Genomic DNA, 22440 nt, shown 5'->3' with positions numbered 1-22440 from the left:
CCCCCCACACATTTATAAAGCTGTCAACTGCAATTATGCCCAGGATCACAGCAGCTCTTAATACAGTAGGCAGTTCAAGATCATTTCAGAGTTTATTTTCATGTGTAAGCAAATGGACTTCGCACAATTTCACAACTATGAAAAAATAAGGCAGCTAATCAAGAGAGCATTTGCAGGCTTTCTTCACATTTTTGGCTCACGGTTACATTAGCTAGAAATTGAAGCAACAATTCATCAAGCATACAGGCTAAACCAGGGTGGCCCCCCTGTGGTCGGGGCCCTCAATTCCCCCCATCACTCTTCACTGTTTTGGCAAAGACCAGATACCTTTCCAGAGAAAAAAAAAGTAAATGGAAATATTATCAAATTAAAAATAGGATCCTTTAAACAATTTACCACATGTCTGATTTTAGAAGATTACATTTTGGCTGGGGCGGCACAGTGATGCAATGGTTAGCATTGTCGCCTCACAACAAGAGGATTTCTGGTTCAGTCCTGGGGTGGTGGAGCCCTTCTGTGTGGAATTTGCATGTTGCATGTCAGTATGGGTTTTCTCTGGGTACCCCGTCTTCCTCCCAGTAAGGTTAATTAGGTTAATTGGTGATTCTAAATTGGCCATGTGTGTGAATGGTTGTCTGTCTCTATGTGTCAGCCCTGTGATAGTGTGGTGACCTGTCCAGGGTGTTCCCAACCTCTCGCTTATTGTCCTCTGGGTTAGGCTCCAGCCCCCCCTGCAACCCCCAACAGGATAAGTGGTTACAGAAAATGAATGAATGAAAGTTTTGGCTGTGCTATTCATTGAGTCTGGGTTAAGTTAAGAGAAACTACGTGATTTTTAGGCAACTGTAGACAAAAATAATGTTAGTCTTCCCAATTAAATTGAAATTGAAATAACAATTTATCAAGCATACAGGCTAAACCAGAGTTCCCCCATCACCCTTCACTGTTTTGGCAAAGACCAGATACATTTTCGGAAAAAAAGTCAATGGAAATGTTTTCAAATTAAAAATAGGATCCTTTAAATAATTAATCATATGTCTGGTTTTAGAGGATTACGTTTTAGCTGTGCTATTCATTGATTCTGGGATAAACCAAGAGAAACTACATGGTTTTTAGGCAACTGTAGGCAAAAGTAATGTTTGTCTTTCCCGTTAAGCTGAATACATGCTTACTCAAATGATTCTTTCTCACAAAAAGGTATGAAATCAATTTAAAATAAAGGCATAAAACACCCCCCCCCCCTCTTCTTGTGCCACCTTAAACTAAGGCCAGCCCTGTGTACAGTAGTTGTCTTGGCGTGTATCAGGGACTTGTCTGAATTGGATCTAAACATGGAAGATAGGCAGCTGAGGATGGTCTTTGTCTCTGAGAAGGAGAGAAGCTCTGAGATGCCGATGTCAGAGTAGTGGAGGATGAGGATGATGGGATGGATGCTGCTTGTGGTGCCTGATACCTGTAGACCATAAAACAAACAGGTTCAGTTATTATTTAAGAAGCGATATGTTTCATTTTTACTGTCCCACACCACAAAATACCCAAATGTATCTACAGGAATGAATAGGGTCGATCAATAGCAATATATTATTACATATTTCATGAGGTACTGAGACTTGTGGCATTTAAAATTCTATGCCAGTGGATTTGCATGTAAGAAAAAGCCTTTCAGTTGGGGGGAGATTGGTAAACAGAAATGTAAAATGCAAGTGGTTTATAGATAAAGGGGAAAAGCATGCAAAGAGACAGTTCACACCAAAATAAATACATATTTTCCCTCTTACCTGTAGTGCTATTTATCAGTCTATATTGTTTTGGTGTGAGTTGCTGAGTGTTGGAGATATCAGCTGCAGAGATGTCTGCTTTTCCTCAAATATGATGGAACTTGATGACACTCAGCTTGTGGTGCTCATAGCGCCAAAAAATTACATTTGAAAAAATCAACATCAATGTCTCTTTCAAGAAATCATGAACTGGTTACTCAAGATAATCATCAGACCTTGTTGTGTGCAGTTTCATGTAGGGACTATTTTCCTTCTACTGAACTACACCTGCCGACTGTGTCACAGCATAGACGGAAGCATGCATCTACTACTAACGCATCTAGCACTACTGAGCTAGCTAATGTTACTTCAGCTGAGGAAGACGCCATTAATGTTTCCATCTTGAGCTGTCTTGAGCCTGAGCCTCTCGTCCATGAGTAGATGCACACTTCCTCCTGTGCGGTGATACGGTTGGTGGATGTAGTCCAGCAGAGAGAAAACAGTTCCCACATGAAACTGCTCACAACAAAGTCTGTGGATCAGCTTGAGTAACCAGGTCATGATTTCTGCAAAGAGACATTGCTGTTGAGTTTTCAATTTATTTTTTATGTTTTACTTTTAGTGCACCGCAAGCTGTGTTCCATCAAGTTCATATTGGAGAGAAGGCAGACATCTTTACGACCGATACCTCCAATATGGAGGTATTTTTGTGTCCTTTTGTTGCAATCATATAAAACTGTTTTGAGAGCATATTTCTTGAACTGCAATCAAAAATCAAGTTTGTAAGTAAAAACATGTGATCATTTTGCTTATAAATCAGTCCTCTTTGCTCGCAAGCTAAAAAGTTTTGCTTGCAAATCGGTCCTCTTTGCTTGCCAGTTAAAGTTTTGCTTGCAAGTTCAACTGCACCAGTTCAAATAAAACATTCTTGCTATTTATAGTGGCTTCCTATGTCACTATCTGCGCACACTGGTCTGAAGGGCTTGTACGCATGCCAGTGTAGGCCCACAGGTACTGGTGTAAGTGCACTAACACAGTAAAAATGTCCAAACATTTGCTTTTCCTTTTGTGCTGATTTATTGTGTACAGCCGAGGCAAAGTATAGACTGCTTTACCCAATAATAACATGTTTCAATAATGACTTAACTTACAAGGATACTCTGACCTGCGGCACTACACGCTATGGCATGGTCAAAAACCGTGTGGCTTCCCCAGCGTGCGCACCTGCGCTGATTAGCCAACCTGATTATATAGACAGCAAACCACAAGCCTGAACAGATACTGCCACCTACTGGCACAAATGTGCACAACACCCACAAGCAAACAGATAATGAACATCCTGGCTCCTACACTATCATTAGGCCTTGTCCACACAGACCCGTGTACTTCTGAAACCGTGTATTATTCTATGCAATTTGGCTGTTTGTCCACACGCAACCGCACTTTTGGGCCCCCAAACCGCATTTCTTTGAAACCGGAGTCCAGGGTGAAGTTTTTGGAAGACTCCGGTGCCTCCGGTTGCGTGTAGAAAGGATAACCGCAGTATTTTATTACCAGTCTCCATTGTTTGACGTCAGAGCGACGGTAAATAGCTCTTTTCTAAAAGTTTACTAACTACTACAATCCCACATCCAGTGTTAAATACAATGTATCTTAACTATATTTACAATGAAGCTTGATTCTGCACTCTGCACTTAGCCCGTATGTGAATGTTTACCGTTGCTATGGCAACAAGTGACAGCTGACGTTAGCGTTAGTTAGCTTATCTCAAAAAAAAAAACACGAAAGCTGCTTTCGTGGTAGTGTAGTTGGTCGTTCAGGCGTCTCTGCTGTTGAATTAGGTCGTGCTTCTTTTGTGGATCGGGTTGTTTTTATTTTCCGCACTTCCCTATTCAGGTATTGACTCTGACTTCTGATTGGTTAAAATGGCCTTTCCATTAGAAGTTACTTCGCCACCTACTGCTTTGGCATGTGTATTACATCACTTGGTAGCGGATTATGCGGTTTCATGTGGATGTATTTTTTTAATCACACCACTCGTGTGGACGATTTTTTTTTTTTTTTTAAACCGGAGCCCGAAAAACTTCGGTTTCAGAATTGATTTTCGCCACAGCTCCCGCACTGAATTCCCGATGAACTACAGAACTCCCTTGTTGCTTTGCAAGCGTACTAGGCTGATGAGTAGAATTTAAGAAACAGGCTAAATGACATGATGTTGCACACTCTTGTACAGTAGGTGGTGGTATGCACCTTTAAATTTGTTTTCAATCTGCCAACCGAGAGAAGAAAGAAAAAAAATGCTTTGCAAGCTGTCATTCCGATTGAGACTGGCCAACAGAGACGTGTCTTACAGCTTTCAGTTTAGGCCCCGCCCACCAGGTTCAACTTACTCGCAAAACCTTTTGACTTGCAAACGGAAAAAAAATGACTCCCAAACAAAACTTTAGGATTTGCAAACAAAACTTTAGGATTTGCAGTTTTTAATCAATCATTTTTTACCTGCAATAAAACATTTTTTGCTTGCAATATTGATACTTTTGCTCTCAAACCTTTTTTTTGATTGCAAAACCTACTCTGTTTGATTGAATAATAAAGAAACAAATGTAGCTCCATACTCCAACACATGCAACTCACACCACAACTATCTAAACTGATGAATAGCACTACAGGTAAGAGGGAAAATGTGTATTTTTGATTCAGGGGTGAACTGTCCCTTTAACTGACAGTTTAACTGTCATAACTGTATTTAAAAAAAAAACTAGGACTGACCCAACATAGGGGATGGCGCAATTACAAATTTTAGCACACTTTATGACAGCTCTTCACGTAACTTTTCTACTGCAACGTTCAGTCCTAAATTAATGCCCCTAAAAAAAGGATATTTAAGCATCTGTAAGCATCTGTAAGACTTCTGCCTTATTCAGCTGCTTTCTCACCAGGATTGAGACTTCCTGACCCGTGACGATGCTGTGCTCCTCTCTCTGATCGGAACAGTTACCAGGAGATCCCGCATCAGCCTGGGAGAAAAGGCTCTCTCCAGGTGAGCGCCATTAAGGTTCAAGGTGAACATGGTCGGGGGAGACATGTCTAACTCCAACAGCATTATGTTCTCAGCCTGTGCGGACAGATACAAGTGAAGATGTTGTTATAACAGAATAATGGCATCTGCAAATGCATGTTTTTGTAAGAAGTCTCCCTTAAAGCAATAGAGCGTGGACTTTAGCTTGGCTGGATTGTTGTACTGTTGTCTTACAATTCTTATATTACTACGGTCTGTGGAAATCAAGTTTCCCCTGACCTTAATTAATTAGTAAAGTGACTGTTTTATTCTTTTTACATTGTGATATTAAACTGTTGGTTCACTGGCTTAAGATGCAACGGTAAAAGCTGTGAATGGTTTCCATGGCTACAACCATCTTCACGTTCTCCAGCTCCAAGAAGGAGGCTGTGAACATGGACACAAGGTGCATCTCATCTCCATCTCAGCTGTACTTTTTACCAACTGTCCAGGCACTGACCTGGTATCGAGATGGGGCCCCGGTTGCTGTGGAAACAGCCATCTGTGCATATTGGCTGATTGGCCTCTTGTATCCCACGGCTGAGAGAGGTCTCCTCTTGACCTGAGTGGGTGCACTGAGATAAAGACGTGGGAAAAGAAGGATTTAGATTCAGTTTAATACACATAGCGGTTAAGACGCAAGCTTCTGGAACCTCATGCACCCCATATATGGTCAACTGATGAACTCCCACCAGAATAATCCCCCGTTATCTCCTCTGTTATCTTCCATTCAGCTTTCCAAATGTCTCAGGAAAGAAAAATATCAAGGCTGACTGGTCTCCTTGATATAAAAATATCTGTTTCCTGGAGCAGCAGTGGATTTTTCTGTCTCTATTGCACCACTTAACTGACTGACCTCTCTGGTGGAAGGACCGGCTGGAGCCTCCACTGATCCTCCTCACTGTCAAAGTGCAGCCTGTTCATGATCTTGTTCTTTTCCTCTGGAGGTATAAAGTTCTCAATCAAGAGATATCTGCAACGTGAAATACAAGTATGTGTTAGCTGGCATCACAGGAAGCACTCCATTAAAACAACAAAATCAAACTAAATAGTTTAACTACCTTCCAAAGAGTAAAACATTACTAGAATAAATGTAATAAAAAAATTTTCCCTCCATTTGTATAAAAAAAACACAAATAAAAGTCATCCAGTAACACTGTACCAGCAGATGTTTTTTTGACAGTCATCCCTCTGTTCATTAGTATTAATATAGCACCAAACCACTATTTGCTACATAAGGATTTTGTGAAGTAATGGTGCCCTCATCAGGGAATGAAGTCACACTATCTGTGTGTGTGTGTGTGTGTGTGTGTGTGTGTGTGTGTGTGTTGTAATCCAAGCTTCTCTGTGGTTTGTTGTGGTAAGTCAGGTAAGTGGTAAATTAACTTGGAATGAGCCATTTAGCCATTCCTTGTTTTCCCTGGATTCCCTGGAAATCAATTAGGAATTAATAAAGTATCTATGTATGTATCTTTCTATCCGTCTGTCCGTCCGTCCGTCCGTCCGTCCGTCCATCTGTCTATCTCTGCATAGGGAATGGGTCCTCATCTACAGAGATCACCATGTTGCACAACTATGTTTCTACAGTAGCCAGAATGGACAAACCACACACTGGCTCTAGACAGGGCCATTCACGTTTTTGCATTGACCACCGTAGTTAGTAGCCCCTCTGCGATGACGGCATCAGAAAAACCCAGATTTTTCAACATGAAACTGCTTTATGAAGTGTTTCTACCAGTTTATATCACTGGGTCCATTTGTTTAGGAGAGGAACAGACCAGATAATTCGGCTCCTGGTAAAAATCTCCTGAACGTCTGGATCTTAAATTAAAAAAGGTGAGCACAGATTAGCAGATCCTAGACAAACAGCTTGCCTCCTACATGCCAAACAGCCTCAGAGAAAAACTGATTTGTAACATCACACCATTCTGTTCAATGCTTTCACTTGTTTTGCAAAGAAGGAGACCTCTGTGATTAGTTTGGCTCTAGGTAAAAACCTCCTGAACAATGAATACTGGAGGAATCCTAACCAGGAGAAGTTTAAGATGGCTGCAATCTGCAATCCTCACCGCTACATGCAACTAAATCCCCCTAAATCTTACACACTGGACATGCACAGGAATGATGGATATCAAATACAAAGCCACATATGATGGTGATGAGACAACAAGACAAAAATAACACTGTGTACAGTGTATGAGCTCATTCACTAATGTGATTACTTACTTGTACTTGAGTTCTCTGGTGAGTTCAGTCTGTGTCTGTTCAAGCTCCTGTCTGGTTATGACGTGTTCATCGATGACATCTCTCATCTCTGCCTTTACTAACTGTAGTTTGGCGTACAGCTGTACAGAACAGGGACAAATTAATGTCAATATTATTATTTGTGTTGGTACTGGTGTACTAGAAACGAAAGAATGCAAAGTATATTCACTTACTGGGCCTGCACAAAATGAAACATTATCAAAATTGCAATACGGCCAAGTGCAATATGAAAATCACAGGAGCTGGAAATTTTTGAATATGGTAAATCCTGTCACAATACAATTATAAACGAAAGCATTATGGTGTTACCGAGATGCCCTGGTCGGTCTACTAATCATATGCCAGATGTAAGGGAACATGCTTGTTTGGTACAGACCCCATTAAAAGTCACATCATCATCATTTTTAGATTTTTTTTCAGTTAAAATTTAACTGCAAAAACTACCATTCCCACTTAAATCACAATTCATACTGCAGTATCCGTCATAATAATCACAATATGTATTTTTTTTAGCATCAGTTGCCAAGTGTTGACTCCGCAAACCACAAAAGAGCAATGTAGTTATTCCCAAACACAAGGAAGTAGCAGCTCTGTCCAGAGAAACCTGGACTCATTGTGTTACTTCTCCTTGTGACATCTCTCTCGAAAAAAAGGATTCTCAATTGCAAATAAATGATTAAGTTCTGATTAATTGCTGTCTTCATAATAGCATGGGGACACGTCAGCTGATGAGTCATCTTACCCTCTTCAGCTTTTTTGTCTTATGTTCCACTTCCTGCTGCAGGGAGGAGAACGTCTCTTTCATTTCTAAGGTCTCCTCGTCCTGCAGCATCATCTGCTGCTGGATCTCTCGCTCTCGTCTTATCTGCAGATTGCACAGAACATTCGGCTCCATTCAACATGATTACAAACAGGACACCATTACAAATGAAATTTATCTTTCTGTGTAGGTTCAGACAGCCCATAAATATGCTGTTACAATGAATGATGACACAAAAGTGTGTTTCATAGTCAGAAAGTATTATATATTATTGGTTTTTTTTTTACTTACCTGTTCTGCAATCTCTTGCCTCTTCTGCTCCAGCATCTTTTGCTGTTCATTGGTGTGATCAATGATCGTCTTTCCTCCCACTAACAGTTTGCTCTCCATAGCCTGTGAACAAAGACATACAATGAATTATTTATGTAAATTTCTTTTGTGTCTCATTTGTCAGACACTGTAGTGTATTATTAAGAAGTCACATGGTTCACACGCACCTTATATTTCTCAATGATCTTCTCCAAAGCATCCTGATCCCACTGCATGTCCACCACACTTTTTCTGTTCTCAACCAGGTGCTTTAACTTCTCACCGCTCCCCTGGCAGGTCAGAGCCTTTGGGACGTCACTTCCATCTTTCACATATGACTTCACCTCTGGTTCGTTATCTAAAGCCTTCCACACCTCTGCATCCCTCTCTTTGAGCATCTCCTCCATACCAGCCATACTTTTACTCAGCCTTTTGCTATTCCTCCTCCTCCTCCTCTCCTTTGCCAGCATCCCTCGCTCCTCTAGTTGGGCTTTCAAGCGTGCGATCTCCTCCTGGAACTCCCTCAGCAGGGCATCTTTGGGGTCCTCATTAATCCGAGGTTTGTTCTTTATGTTCTTGGCCCGGCTGGCGTACCTCAGCGTGGCCAGGGATTCTTCAAAGTTCTTGTGCGATGGCCCCACTGTTGCTATCATGACCGTCTTTGCGTTGCCACCCAACGAGTCCTGGAGCAAGCGGGTCAGTTTGGAGTCTCTGTAAGGGATGTGGGTGCTCTTCCCATCCACCAGGGCAGAAATGACATTCCCCAGCGCTGAGAGGGACAGGTTGATTTTGGCTGCTTCCTTTAGCCGCTTCCCCTTTGCACCTGTCTTGCTCTGGCGCTCGCTGCCAGCCAGGTCGACCATGTTGAGCTTCCCAACGCGGATGTGGTCCTCGCCATCTGGCCCTACTTCACTACACTCCACGGTTATGACAAAAATGGCATGAGACCGAGAGCTGCGTTCATTCATGTTGGTGAACCCCACAGACCTGGACTGGTTGCCTATGTTCATCACATGTTCAATCTCGGTGGCGTTCTTTGTGACCACTGAGGACAGATCTTTCACATAAACACCTGAGTCAGGGTTTTCTTTCAGCTCCAGTTTCTTATTGTTATCTTTGCACAGCAGATCTCTGATCTCCTCCTGGTAGATCTCAAGGTATGATGACCTCACCAGGTACTTCTGATTCTGAGTCCTGGATATCTGTGTGAAGATGTGGTGAAATGAATTTGGTATAACCCCTCTCATGTCTGGGTCGTTTGACACCCCCTGCATGGTGTGTGTTTTACCTGTCCCAGTCTGTCCATACGCAAATATAGTCCCGTTGAAACCCTGGAGCACGGACTCCACCAGAGGTCTCACAGCATCGTCATAAATGTCGTTTTGTTTTGAGCCCCAGCCGTACACGGAATCAAACGTGAATACTTTCATGGGCTCATCAGGTGGTGCCTTCGGGTTCCTGATGGTGATCTGCCCTAGTCTGTCGTCAATATGCAAAATGTTTTCACAGTCGGCTGTCTCCTCTCTCCTGCTGAAGGGCCGGCAGCGGACCACCACCCTCACCGCCTCGCAATGTTTGCTTTTAGACATTTTGCTCATGAATTTAAAAAAAAAAAAAAGTATCCTCACCACGTCAAAAAGCCATTTTCTCAGGCGGGGTCCGCAGTGTGTCTTCCTCCTCCGTACAGGTGCAGCAGCTTTAGTTTCATTTAGTGAAAGCGGTCAGACACACCTCATTTGCGCCGCTTTCATCATCCTCGTCTCCTCCGCCCTGAGCATCTTCCAGAAAAGAAGCGATGTCACAGGATATTCAAGGATGCTGCTGCTGCTGAGGAAAAACACCCAGCCGCCCCGGCCCAGCCCACACAGCCTCCCCGCGGTACACACCCTGCTCTGCGGACAATGGAGATAAGACATGTGACCTGCGCGACGAATGGGATTGGAGCAGATCTGCTCATGGTACACAGCTATGGTCTCATTCTGTAACCGTGATAAATTACCCCCCCCCCCCCCCCCGATAGCACTTGAACGCACCTTGAGAAAAAAAGCAGCTTTGAGTCAATAACAAAGTTTTATTCAGGCTTCACATTTACAACATTGTTCAAAGCAGGCCATGAAGACTTTAATGTACAAAAAAAGCCAGTCGCTGAATTATACTGGTAGACATTCATCAATACTGAGGAATTTACTGCCAGTTGGAAAATGTTGTCTTTTTCCTCCAGTCTCTTTACATCTGCAGTGTGTGAATAATTAGCATCCATCAGCTTCTCAATCTATACATCATTATCAAGTAAATCAATAAAGTTACAAAAAAAAGGAACATCCAATATTGCTGATATTACACACTCAGTTGCCACTCTGTTAGTTGCACCTGCTAAAACAAGTACAACAGTCCTTTAATAATTCTTAACCATCATAAGTCATAGTGTTCATGTTTTTTTTAGGCTTAGGACTGCTGTATTAGACTGCATTATTTTTAACAAGGCGTACCTAATAAACTGGCAACTGAGTGCATTTTCATTATGTATACCACCACTCATGTTAGGCACATTCTAGTGGCAGACTGGAGTTTATTAAAATCTACTGGCACACATGGCAAGTCGGTCACTTGTGAAATTTCTTGCTTGGATCCTTTGCGTGATCCAGGAGGAGCTGGCATGGCGTGAACGGCATTCCATACACGGCTTCGTATCTCCTCATCTTCTCCACCAGCTTGTCGGCACCAAAGCTGTCCACGAAACGGAAAGGGCCTGGAAAAGTTGAGATGTGTTAGCTGATGATGTTATCACAGCATACATGTTAAACTAAGTAGGGATGTTGCTTGGGGCTCGTTTTTATTCCACTGTGAAAAGCTATTCTAGAAACATTAAAAGGGAGGAGAGGTTTAAGTAAAGAAATTCTGTACTTTCCATCATCCACCTGGACCCTAGATTCCCATGGGTTTTTTTTTAATCTTAAGCCCTTTTTAACACAGGGATCACGCTATAGGGCCGCTATGAAGTCCCTTCTTTATGCTGCCTTTGCATTTTTACACAGAATCAAACAACGGCAGCATCATGCTGCTCCTCTGTGTGATTTTAGATAGCATCCAAGCATCACAGAAGCAAAAGAGGCAGGCTTTACATATAATACAACAGCGCCAAATTCTAGTATGACATACAACATACATGTCTGCAACGCTGTATAAACAATAACAATGGCAATAACCATTTGCCGACCCTGTTATATGGCGGCTGATCTCATCCTCTGCTTGGAGGGTAAGGAGCTCCCAAATCTCATTGTTTTCCCAATTTTCGGTCATTTTGGCCCACTGTTCCTCTTAGAGTTAGCTGCTAACCGCTACCACCTGCTTTTTTTTAATCTCCCGTGGGTCACACACATAACACATCTTCAAAACATTGTTGTTTCAGCGCTGTTACTACCTCTGATGCCGGCTTAAAGGTAAGACAACTCTGTCCCCCATCCCACGATTGTATGTTTGATAGAGAACGACGAGGCAGAATGACAATGTAATATACTTTAGGGGGCAGGTAAAGGGGGCATAAGTGACCTATAAGGACAATTTGTGCAATTGGTCCAATGTTTAGTATGACTGCTAGTCGCAGCGGCAAAACTGGCTGCAGTGTAATCCCTGCAACTGTGCAATGTCAGTCTACATCCACTAGAAGTGCTTGTTTTTGCCACTGACAGGCCTAGAATGTTATTATGCATGTCTGACAAAATTATGGAAAGGATCCCTGCAGACACCCTAAAATGCTTTATCACCACAGTTCCTGAACTTTCAAATTCATGCTTAACATAAAACTAAAGGACACCCTTTATGCTCTTTCCATTGACAGAGGATGCAGCCTCAGAGCACAGGTGGCTCAGAAGACCACGACTAGGACTGAACTCTGACCTCCAAGGCAGGGGGGGAATCCCAGCCCGAACACGGCCCCGATGTCTCCTTCCAAAGGGCTGTTCAAAATGCCCTCCTGCAAACACAACACGGCCTCATTGACGAATCGGGACACGAGCCTGTACTGCACGTCAGAATCTGAGAAACTGTAAAGAGATTCACAAATAAGAACAGAGTAATTAAATAGTGCAGCATTTCAAAATGTAATCACTGTAAAATGCAATATAATACAAAGGCTTAATAGGTCTTGTTTCATCTATCAGAAAGTTCTTTTAAAGTAACAGAAGAACCTATTTGTCCAAAAGAGTGCACGTTTATATTTGGAATGATAATAATAAAAGACAAGGCACATAGGGCGATTGAAATCACAACATTGCTACTTTTGTGTCAACTTACACAGCAGGATTTGGGGTCAGTCTGTATTTCTCAATGATTTCTTCGAATCCTGGGTTCACTTCTCTGACCTTGAGTCCTTGCTGGTAGATGAAGAGACCCTTTCCTGATTTGCGGCCTTGAGAATAAAAATAAAAGGATAATACATTTTAATAAAACACATAACTTCAAACTCAAGCGCTTTCTAAAACTAAAACTGGCCATGATCCTTCAGTGTGACCACCCATACCCATGAATCCCTTGTCCAACATCTCTTGCAGAATCGCTACATTTCCACCATGAAAGCGGTCGCCAAAAGCACCGCCAAGTTCGTCAGCCACATGGATGGCTACGTCAAGACCAACTTCGTCAGCCAGTGTGGCCCCACCCACAGGGAACCCCAAGGTTGTGGTGAGCACATCTAACTTTTTGGGGTCAATTCCTTCCTGTAGGTGCAAATGGATAAATTAATCATATGTATAACAGCTATCCCAGAATAATGAATATGCTTCATTTAAGTGAGCAGACTCTGTCCATCATAGGGCCTAAATCCTTACACGACAGTACGTTCACAGCTACATTTTTAAAGACTTCTATCCAATGAGCCACTGGGTGCCCCCACAGCTGCAGTTTAACTGTAGCAATACCACTAACCTGAAGTACTCGTACTGCTTCAGCCAACATGGGACCCAGACACCTTGTTGTATAGAATCCGGGTCCATCCTGTAAAGGAACGTGTGTGATATTTTACTTAAGTATAATAACATTTTAATTATTACCATGCATCATCATGATTGTCATGACTTCAGGCTACTGCTGTGATGAATATTTTTGCCGAATCACCTTCTAATCACTTTTTGGTCATTTATTGTCGTTTTCAGAAGTTACGGGCTGTGTCCACCAAAGCGTTTTTTTTTTTTTCTGAGGCCAGCATATTTTTTTAATGCTTTGCAATGGGAGTGCTGTGTATTTACACTACCTTAGAAACACCACCAGCGTGATGAGGTACTGAGCATGAATTCTTCACTGACCACTGCTCTTTGGGGCAGAGCTGAAAAATGCTCAACTTTGGGTAAAATGCTGCGCTCGTTGTCACTTCAGCCGTTCAGTCACAGTGGAGAAGGAACTAATACCACTAAGACCAACCAGTAATACACATACATGTGCTGAACAATAACAATGGAGGAGACATAAGTGAATATCCTGTGTTTATGGTAACTGGTAAAATGGACTGCTTTCTAGTCCATTTACATACACATTCACACACTGGTGGCCGAGGCTACCATACATGGCACCATCTGCTTCTCAGTAACCATTCACATGCGCTCACACACTGATGGAACAGCCATCAGGAGCAATTTGGGGCTCAGTATACTTCAGGATTCAGGATAATTTGACGAGGAGCCGGGGATCAAACCCCCGATTTTCTGATTGGTGGGCAACGGCTCTACCTCTGAGCCACAGCCATTGCTATATGAATACATGTTTCCTCTCATAAACACAGATAGACCGACGGGTCCGTCCTCAGATGAAAAAAACGCTGTGCCTCCAAAATACTCTCAAATGCTCCCAGCTGGGCGTGTCCTGAGGAGGACCTGGCATTTTCAGCTGGGGAAAAAAAAAGCTTTGGTGGACACAGGGCCTTCATGCAGCAAGCAGAACTCCCACACAAAAACAAAAAAGAGATTCAGACTAGTCTGGATTTTAAATGTTTCTATTTGATACATTACAGGGCTGTACAGTCACTGAAAAATGTATAAAGTGCTTAAAGTGCAAACATTTGAATTTATGTTGGATTTTCTTTGGAGCAAAAAAGTAAATGTTTAAAGTTTAAATATTCATTGTTTGGTAACTACACAGGACAGAACAAACAAGATGCTTAATCTCACCTTAACGACTATGATGACTTTGCCCTGCTTCAGGCCAACTGCTACAGCAGACGCTGTGGTGTCGTTTGATGTTTGATCAGTGGTTATAATCTCCAGGAGCTGCATCTTGTCCACTGGAGAGAAGTAGTGCATTCCAATCACCTAAAGATACACAAAACATATTCAGCAATATTCAATTTTCATTTAGAAGCACTTTTGAACTACAAGGCTCTGAGGTACAAACCTTGTCTGGTCTCTTGCTGGCAGCAGCGATATCCTTGATGGGCAGACCAGATGTGTTGCTGGCAAATATGCAGTGAGGGGGAGCCACCTGCAGACAGATCATAGCGAAAAGTCACAGTTAAATTCATGGTGTCCTGGATTTAATACTACAAAAACAATATTTACAACAAAGGGAGCACATTCTGTCTGTGACAAAGGCCTATCAAGCCTGTTTTCAGTCACACTTACAGCCTCCACCTCCTTCAGAACTGCATGCTTGATGTTAAGGTCTTCAAACACAGCTTCAATAACCATGTCGGCCTTGTCAAAGCCGCTGTAATCCAGCGTGCCAATCAAGTTGGACATGATGGAGTCTCTCTGAAATGACGTGATGTTCTTCTTTTTGGTCTTGTCATTGAGCCTTGTTTAAAATAACACACAGATTTTAGGGTCCAACACAGTCATGCTACAAAATTTACAACTACTTTCAAATATGCTATTTCATAGCTGATTTGTAAGGTTATTCTGGTATTAGACCGGAACTATAGACACACAAATTACAATCGGGGTGTGACTTAAAACACTTACAGGTTCTGTATGTGACATTCAGAACATTAAGATAGCAGCAAACAACTATTTGCTTTGTAAAAATATAGAAGAGTACTGACATCCTGACCAGTGACTGAAGTCATGCTACCTCTGTGTGTGTTGTATTCTGCACTTCTCTGTCCGTTGTTGACGGTCCAGCTGTGTGTGCATGTTAGTGCATATGAGTATCTGTGAGTGTGTTCTCCTGGCAAGCTAATCACTGCTGCTCTGCAACACTCATACAGCTGTTACCACTGATATTGGGACAGAACCATGAGAACCATGTGCAGACAGACAACCTGAATCATAGATATGCTCTAAATGTTGTAAAGAACTCCCTTAAATACTTAACCCTGCTGTTTCAAAAACAAAACAACTAATATTAACATGCCTGACATGATGACCCACCCTTTGTAAACCTGCTGTTCTCCCCTGGCCAGTCCAGACACAGTGGTGTCCTTCAGGATTGTGCGCACACCTTTGTCCACAGACACCTGTGCAATACCTGCTCCCATCAGACCTGCTCCCAAGATGGCAAGAGTCCTGGTGGTGAACAACAAAAACAAACAGTTTATCTTCTACCTAAAAAAACAACAGACAAGATAATGTCATGTTTGCAATCGGTATGACAACAAGTGTATCAGAACTGGCTTTGTCATTAGTATTTATCCCTGACCAAACAAACTAATCTAAAATGTCAAATGCAGTTTGAGCATCCATCAAATCACACACAAGCTCAGCATGTGAAAGTGACGTACTTCACTTCTTTTTGAGGAGTACCAAAGCGGTTCTTCTTGCACGCGACTTGACCGTGGTAGAGACCAATCAGGGCTGCTGATTCTGAGGTTTTTGCCAACTGACCAAAGTTCTGTGACAAACATGAAAATTGGTGACATTCACTTACACAATATACTACTATAAATACTGAATTTGCCCATGATGTGGGCCAACAAACTTTACCTGAGACTCGGCTAAGTATCCAGCTGTGGGGCCCTGTTCAATTCCAGTCTTTGTGCACTGAGAGGGGGAAATAGTGAGAAAAAAAGGACACTTTAATTTCAAGTCATGTTAAATATGACAGAGGATTTCTCATAACAGTTCTCATATTAACAATCACTGGCCAGTGAGTGTTTTGTATTTTAATTGAAAATGAATTAAACATTAATTGATAATAAGTTTCTAATTATAAAGTTACTTCAAAACCATTTTCCACACTGAACAGTTGCACGCTGGTTGGGCTCCTCTTACTCCAAATGGCTAAGAATTTTAAATCTGGCTCATGTATTAAATGTCTCCAAATACATCCAGATTATAAAAAATAGTCATGGAGTTATTGCTTCATAGGAGGAATTTTTACTTACTTCGATTATTTTCAGAGGTGCTGGATAAAGTCCCTTGCTCTGCTTCATAACTTTACTGTGGACGGTTTTGTAAATCTGATTCCGCACAAACTGAAAGCTCATAACATAGTCTTGAATTTCTGTGGAGAAAAAACATTAACTCTTCAATGTAGTGTTTTGTTTTAATATATGATAAAACCAACTTAGGTGACTGCACAGAGTTAAATGCTCAAACGCAGCACAACTTACTCTCCATCTTGCCTTTCTCTTTGCGGAGGGGGATCTTCTTATTGGCGATCCCTCTGGCAAATTCGATGGCAACCTCCTCAAGGTAGTCTATTGTTCTCTCCTCTGGACTCTTCAGCCCAGGTCCTATAAGACAAGCAGAGAAAAGCATGAAAATAAAAAAATAAATAATAAAAATAATAACCAAAAGATCAAGTGATGCACAGTACAAGAATTTAAACTCATGTAGTGTTGTATTGAGTGGTGAATTACTGACTAAGGATTGTAAGTTCTACAGTTTGTAATACTTAAAAACTTATTATTATACGTGTGTTCAGATCACTCACCTAAGGTGTCTACAAGATGATTGACAAGCCCCATCTTCTTGGCTTTATCTGCTCGGATATTTCTTCCTGTCAGCATCATGTCAAAGGCAGTGGGTAGACCAACCTACAGGTAATAAAAGAAAACATATGTTAACTCTAATGTTATAAGCAGAGGTGATATAGTATTTAGAGATAATCCTGCACTGTGAAAGGCAGGGTTGTTGAATACTAGACATGACAGACAGGGGGAAATAATCTCTTTGCTGGTTTACATCTTAAACCAATTATGAGCATTACCCAGATTATTGTACATTACATCTTATTTCGGGTCTTGTCCTGACCAGAGATTAACACTACAATTTAAAAGTGGCTGCCAGGCTGGCAACGAGGTGTCAGCTTTTGGTTGTCGAAACTGAAAATACAGTTACCATTTTAAATCACCTTATGATATGAGTAATTAAGATGCTATGCAGGTATAAATAATGAAAAGTTAACATAATAGAGTTACCAAACAAACTTCTTTGTGGTTTGTGTTTTATATGTTTATTTACTTGATCTGAGCTATTTGTTTGGAGTCATCTTGTTCTTCCACAGTTGAATCAGTTTGCACATTTTGTTTGTGATGTTAACCGGTCAGTCGAGCTTTTCCCCCTACAGTCAAACAACTTTATTTGCTTCGCCTCACCGACACACGTGCAGAGTTGTCTGGTTATGGTTACAATTGATTGAAAAATTACTTTTTCCTCTATATATGTCCCCTAAAATGTGTGACCTTGGGGCGTCGGTGGATAAGTGGATAGAGCAGGCGCCCCATGTACAAGGCTGTTGCTGCAGTGGACTCCAGCCTGTGGCCTCTCTCTCTCTCTCTCTCTCTCTCTCTCTCTCTCTCTCTCTCTCTCTCTCTCTCTCTCTCTCTCTCTCTCTCTCTCTCTCTCTCTCTCTCTCTCTCTCTCTCTCTCTCTCTCTCTCTCTCTCTCTCTCTCTCTCTCTCTCTCTCGCTCTCCTATCCTATCAAAAAAGGCAAAAATGTCCTAAAAAATATCTTAAAAGAAAAAAAAAAGTCTGACCTTGACTATACTGACTCTTATCTGTGTCTGTCACTAGAGAGCTGTTTTCACATTGCTCTCCTGAAGGTGGTGATGTCTGCGTACTTCCCTAAAATCTGATATTCAAATGTACGCTGGGCAAGTTAAAATACATACATCACTGATACGAAAGCCAATCATTGTCTAATACAGGAAACACACCAGCAAAGAAAACTGAAAGCTCCAGCGCGGGGCATACTTGTCAGTACAGAGAGCGAGAGTTAGCATTAGCATAGTGAAATTTTTGACAACTTACATGGTAGAATGTGCAGTTTTTGGATATAAACCAGACCCTGGAGCTTCCTTCCACCATCTACCAAAACCTACATCTCAGCAGATATTATTGGAAGTTTCACAACCACTAACGCAGTGGTAACACTAATGCTCTTTTATTGGTCAACCAAGCCCTGGCAGTGCTGGAGCAAGTGGGAAATAGAGAACGAGTAAATCTGCTTCCAGCCACTTAACATAGGTTATTTTACTTGTAGTGTGGGAAATCCATGTTAAACAAATATTAGTATATTTACTTTAAAACGTGTCTGAAGAGGGACTAAAAATATCACTAATGCAAACAAAAAAACGTGTCTTTCGGTGCACATTTTGCTGTTGCTGTCCCTTTTTACGTGTAATAAAATGTTACTGTCGAGACCTGCTGACACAAGGTACTATGTTATAACTATTTTAGGACACTTTCACATACTATGATCGGCATCATCCTGCCTGCTGTATAGTTCTTTTTTTTGTGGTTAAATATAGTCAAGTAATTCAAACAGGAAATTTAGGGAATATAAATCCAGCAGTAACCATTTTAGGAAGTCTCTGCGTGCCACCAGCTCCAGGTAGTAGACCCAGCATTACTTCTGGAGTACCAAGAACCGTTTTGCTGCTCTTTGTTGCAATTCTGTACTGGCAGGCGATGGCAAACTGGAATACAAAAAGAGCCCATGAGATAACACATTATTATCAATCATGCAAGTCCAACATTTCCAGGACTACCACACATATAGTTGCTTGCTGAAATAACTTTTGTTCACCTCTAAGCCTCCTCCTAAGCAGGAGCCGTTGATAGCCGCAACAATAGGTTTAGGAGATTTTTCAATCAGGTCGAACATCTTCTGCCCATCCTGAGAGAGTTTGGTGACCTCCTCGGGAGTGTTGCAGGACTCGATCATTCTGTAACAGATGTGAAGTATATTAAATGACAATCCAAGGCATGGCCATTTTGATCATTCATCCAAATATAATAAAAGATCTTAACGCTGACAATGCACTATACTAATTTGTGTTTCAGCAACAACGTTTTAATGTAGAATAACAGAATAGAATAATGTTTATTCGGACATGTTTAAAAGAAACAAACAAGCTTTATGCTAATACTTTATAAATAACACAGAAAGTCACAATTACATCACTCTTAAGTGCCACACACACTATTAAAAATCTAATTTAATGAGATTTCTCTTACTTAATATCAGCTCCTGCAATGAAGCATCCCGGCTTTGAGGAGATGAGGACAGCACTTTGAACAGCATTGTTGGCCCACACTTCACTCATGACCTCAGTCATCTCCTTTTGCATTTGGAGTGACAGTGTGTTAACCTGGAGGGGGGGAAATACCATTAGGTTCACAATGCACCTGCATAAATCATAAGTGATAAAGGCCACGCATTTTTTATAATGAGTGCACACCTTGGAGTCTGGGGCGTTCATCCTTATGACAGCAACATCGCCCTTGACTTCATAGTTCACGTGGGTTCGGGCTAAAAATAGAGAAGGAACATAATGTAAAGTGGGTGAATAATTGTGCCACTGGGCAGGCTGTCCTATTTTTATCCATATACTGCATGAAAGTGAATTTTTAAAGTTACCTAGCATTGCTGGAGCTACTGAGAAGGTGCGAAAAGTACCGCCTGTTAAAAAAGGAAATGACAGTAAGCAATACATTAAAACAGTTTAGTGTCTAACATACGTTACACGTCATCCGATCTGCTGCACACTGCCTTGCTGCCTGACCCTTACAGCCATACTAAACGCATTACATCAAGCCCTAAACACTGCATGTAAACAAACAGTCCTCATGCAACATACAGGTGAAGTCTACATGAGACGTGCATGTAATATAACCATGACCTCAGATGGTCTCGGACATGCTGTGCAGTCTAGTGGAAAATGACCCTTCACCTACATTCCTCTCCCATTCAGACAGAAGGCAACAGTGGCCAACACAATGACGAATCGGTAGCACACATTTCATACCTGTGTCTGACATGTCCTCAGGAGGACATCTTAAAAGTGGACGCTTCTTCCTGCTTTCTAACTTTAATATTGACCCAGAGGTATAACTTACTCGAGTCGGTAGCAGCCAGATGGCTAACAGGTTAGCAACTCTATGATTAAGTTTGCTCGCTAAAACAAAATGTTGCACTTTCTTGGTATATTCCAACTAAACTTTCATAGAGACATATGTTTCCCGAAAAAAACATCGATCACGGTGTTTGAAACACTGCCATAATTTTTTGCGTAACATTCCCCGGAGCTAACAGCTAGTCTAACAAGCTAATTACCCACTGACGGCACTTAGCAAATCCCGTATTTTCAGGATTATTCTCCGCTATTTTTCAAAAAATAAATAAATTTAGTTTGTACCTGTGAAGAGAGGATATCTCCTTGGTGTTAACCTGGAGAGAACACCAAGGGCTCGTACACCAGCCATCTTAGGAGCGGAGGTCAGAAGTGGTGTGGAGACAAGCTAGCTAGCTCGCTGTCAAAGTACTATCATTGGTACTTTAGAGGGAACCAAGACTTTGTGCTACTTCCTGAAAACCAGATGAGTCGGATCCTGATTGGCGCTCGCTGAATGAACCCGCATTCCATTGGCTGACTTTGTAGAACTCACATCTGATTGGTCGTTCAAAGACTACAAGATTCCTCTTAAAGCGAGACTGAAATGAACCAAACATCTGAACGCTGACAACTGGAAATCCTTTTATTTTAAAGTCACATTGTCATTCTAATATTTTTTTTGGACAAATATGACACACTGAAGTCACCACAGATGTATGCATACAAAAATACTGCAATGTAAAAAAATACTAAGTTTACTAAATGAAAGCAATAGCAGCATGCAACCACGAGGCGGAGGCAGAAATCAGTTTTAGAGACATCAAATCGAAACTGGGAAGATTAAATTGCCTTTAGCTATAAATATTTCTTGAAAATTTTTCATTGTTTCATTTAACTGTAACATATCTGAGACACCTTCAGGGTAAATACTTCTTACAGTAATTCAAGTATGAAAAGTTAAAGTCTTTTTGGGACTCTTACATTACAGTCATCATATTACCAAACAAAAAAGCTGTGAGGACATGTGAAATAAATCAGCAATGTATAGTTTTAATTATCCTTTTTGATATGTTATTATACTTTTATAATATTATAATTTTCTTTTTCTTTAATGATGTGTTTACCTGTTTGTTAGGGAATGTTTACTGTGGTCTACTTTATGTTCCTAAACATTTAACAATACATTTATTAAGCATTTTTTAATATATGATGTTAGATTTATACAAAAGCGATCTTATGTTTTAGTTACTGCTACTGCAAGCTGTTTTGCACAACAGTACAGTGTCTTACAAAAGTATTCACCCACTCGGTGTTTTACCTTTTTTTGTTGCATTATGGCCTGTAATTTAAATGGATTTTAATTTTATGGGGGTTTTTTTGTTTGTTTTCTTTGGTAATGGACCTACACAAAATAGTAAAAATTGGTGAAGTGAAATTGAATTTAAAAAATAGTTTTAAAATTTAAATAAATAAATGAATAAATTAACCAAAAAGTAGTGTGTGCATATGTGTTCAACCCTTTGCTATGAGGTCCCTAGTTGTGGAAGAAGTACAGATGAGTGATGGATTCTAAAAAGTATCTGAAACCTTTTCTTTTTTTTCACTTCACCAATTTTGACTGTTTTGTGTAGGTCCATTACAAGAAAAATCCCAATGAAAAAATCGGTTGAAATTACAGGTTGTAGTGCAACAAAATAAAAAAAATTGCCAACGGGGATGAATACATTTGCAAGACACTTTAGATAATCATTCTGCACATCTGTGCAACTACACTGTAGTTGTCTACAGAATAAAGCCAAATGCAGATACTATAGGCAGACTGACTGAACAACACCTAAATATGCAAGATCAATACATCATAAAATCATCAGTCTGCTGCAAAGGTGGCATTTGCTGGGAGTAAAAAACCAAACTAAAATCATTTGGACCTTTTCATGATTCAGATATCTGTGTGTCATTAGCAGTTCTACCAAAGAGATATTTCCCCTCTGAAATTCTGTTTGAGCCCCAAAGATGATATCTAAT

At 41.0% G+C, this 22440-nt stretch overlaps 2 protein-coding genes across 2 annotated transcripts; both read right to left on the bottom strand.

Moving 5' to 3' along the window:
* Positions 1-73: 73 nt before the first annotated feature.
* On the bottom strand, positions 74-10042 carry LOC117266626 (kinesin-like protein KIF3B). The gene is made up of 8 exons (XM_033641895.2): positions 8338-10042; positions 8132-8233; positions 7823-7945; positions 7042-7160; positions 5672-5788; positions 5276-5390; positions 4694-4872; positions 74-1453 (listed from the first exon to the last, which is right to left on the bottom strand). Exons 1-8 carry the CDS (start codon positions 9745-9747, stop codon positions 1303-1305), a joined length of 2316 nt encoding a protein of 771 aa, XP_033497786.1. The 5' UTR covers positions 9748-10042; the 3' UTR covers positions 74-1302.
* Positions 10043-10200: 158 nt separating this feature from the next.
* On the bottom strand, positions 10201-20874 carry hadhab (hydroxyacyl-CoA dehydrogenase trifunctional multienzyme complex subunit alpha b). The gene is made up of 20 exons (XM_033643438.2): positions 20719-20874; positions 19941-19982; positions 19762-19832; positions 19538-19671; positions 19107-19245; positions 18877-18996; positions 17009-17111; positions 16686-16808; positions 16458-16576; positions 16057-16113; positions 15855-15964; positions 15505-15639; positions 14758-14929; positions 14531-14617; positions 14308-14448; positions 13073-13141; positions 12669-12864; positions 12443-12557; positions 12047-12192; positions 10201-10898 (listed from the first exon to the last, which is right to left on the bottom strand). Exons 1-20 carry the CDS (start codon positions 20783-20785, stop codon positions 10753-10755), a joined length of 2292 nt encoding a protein of 763 aa, XP_033499329.1. The 5' UTR covers positions 20786-20874; the 3' UTR covers positions 10201-10752.
* Between the last annotated feature and the right edge of the window lie 1566 nt (positions 20875-22440).

The sequence above is a fragment of the Epinephelus lanceolatus genome, chromosome 15 (assembly GCF_041903045.1).
Source record: "Epinephelus lanceolatus isolate andai-2023 chromosome 15, ASM4190304v1, whole genome shotgun sequence".
NCBI lineage: Eukaryota > Metazoa > Chordata > Actinopteri > Perciformes > Serranidae > Epinephelus > Epinephelus lanceolatus.
Note: the sequence above shows the minus strand (reverse complement) of the source record. Positions and strands in the feature narration are given on the sequence as shown.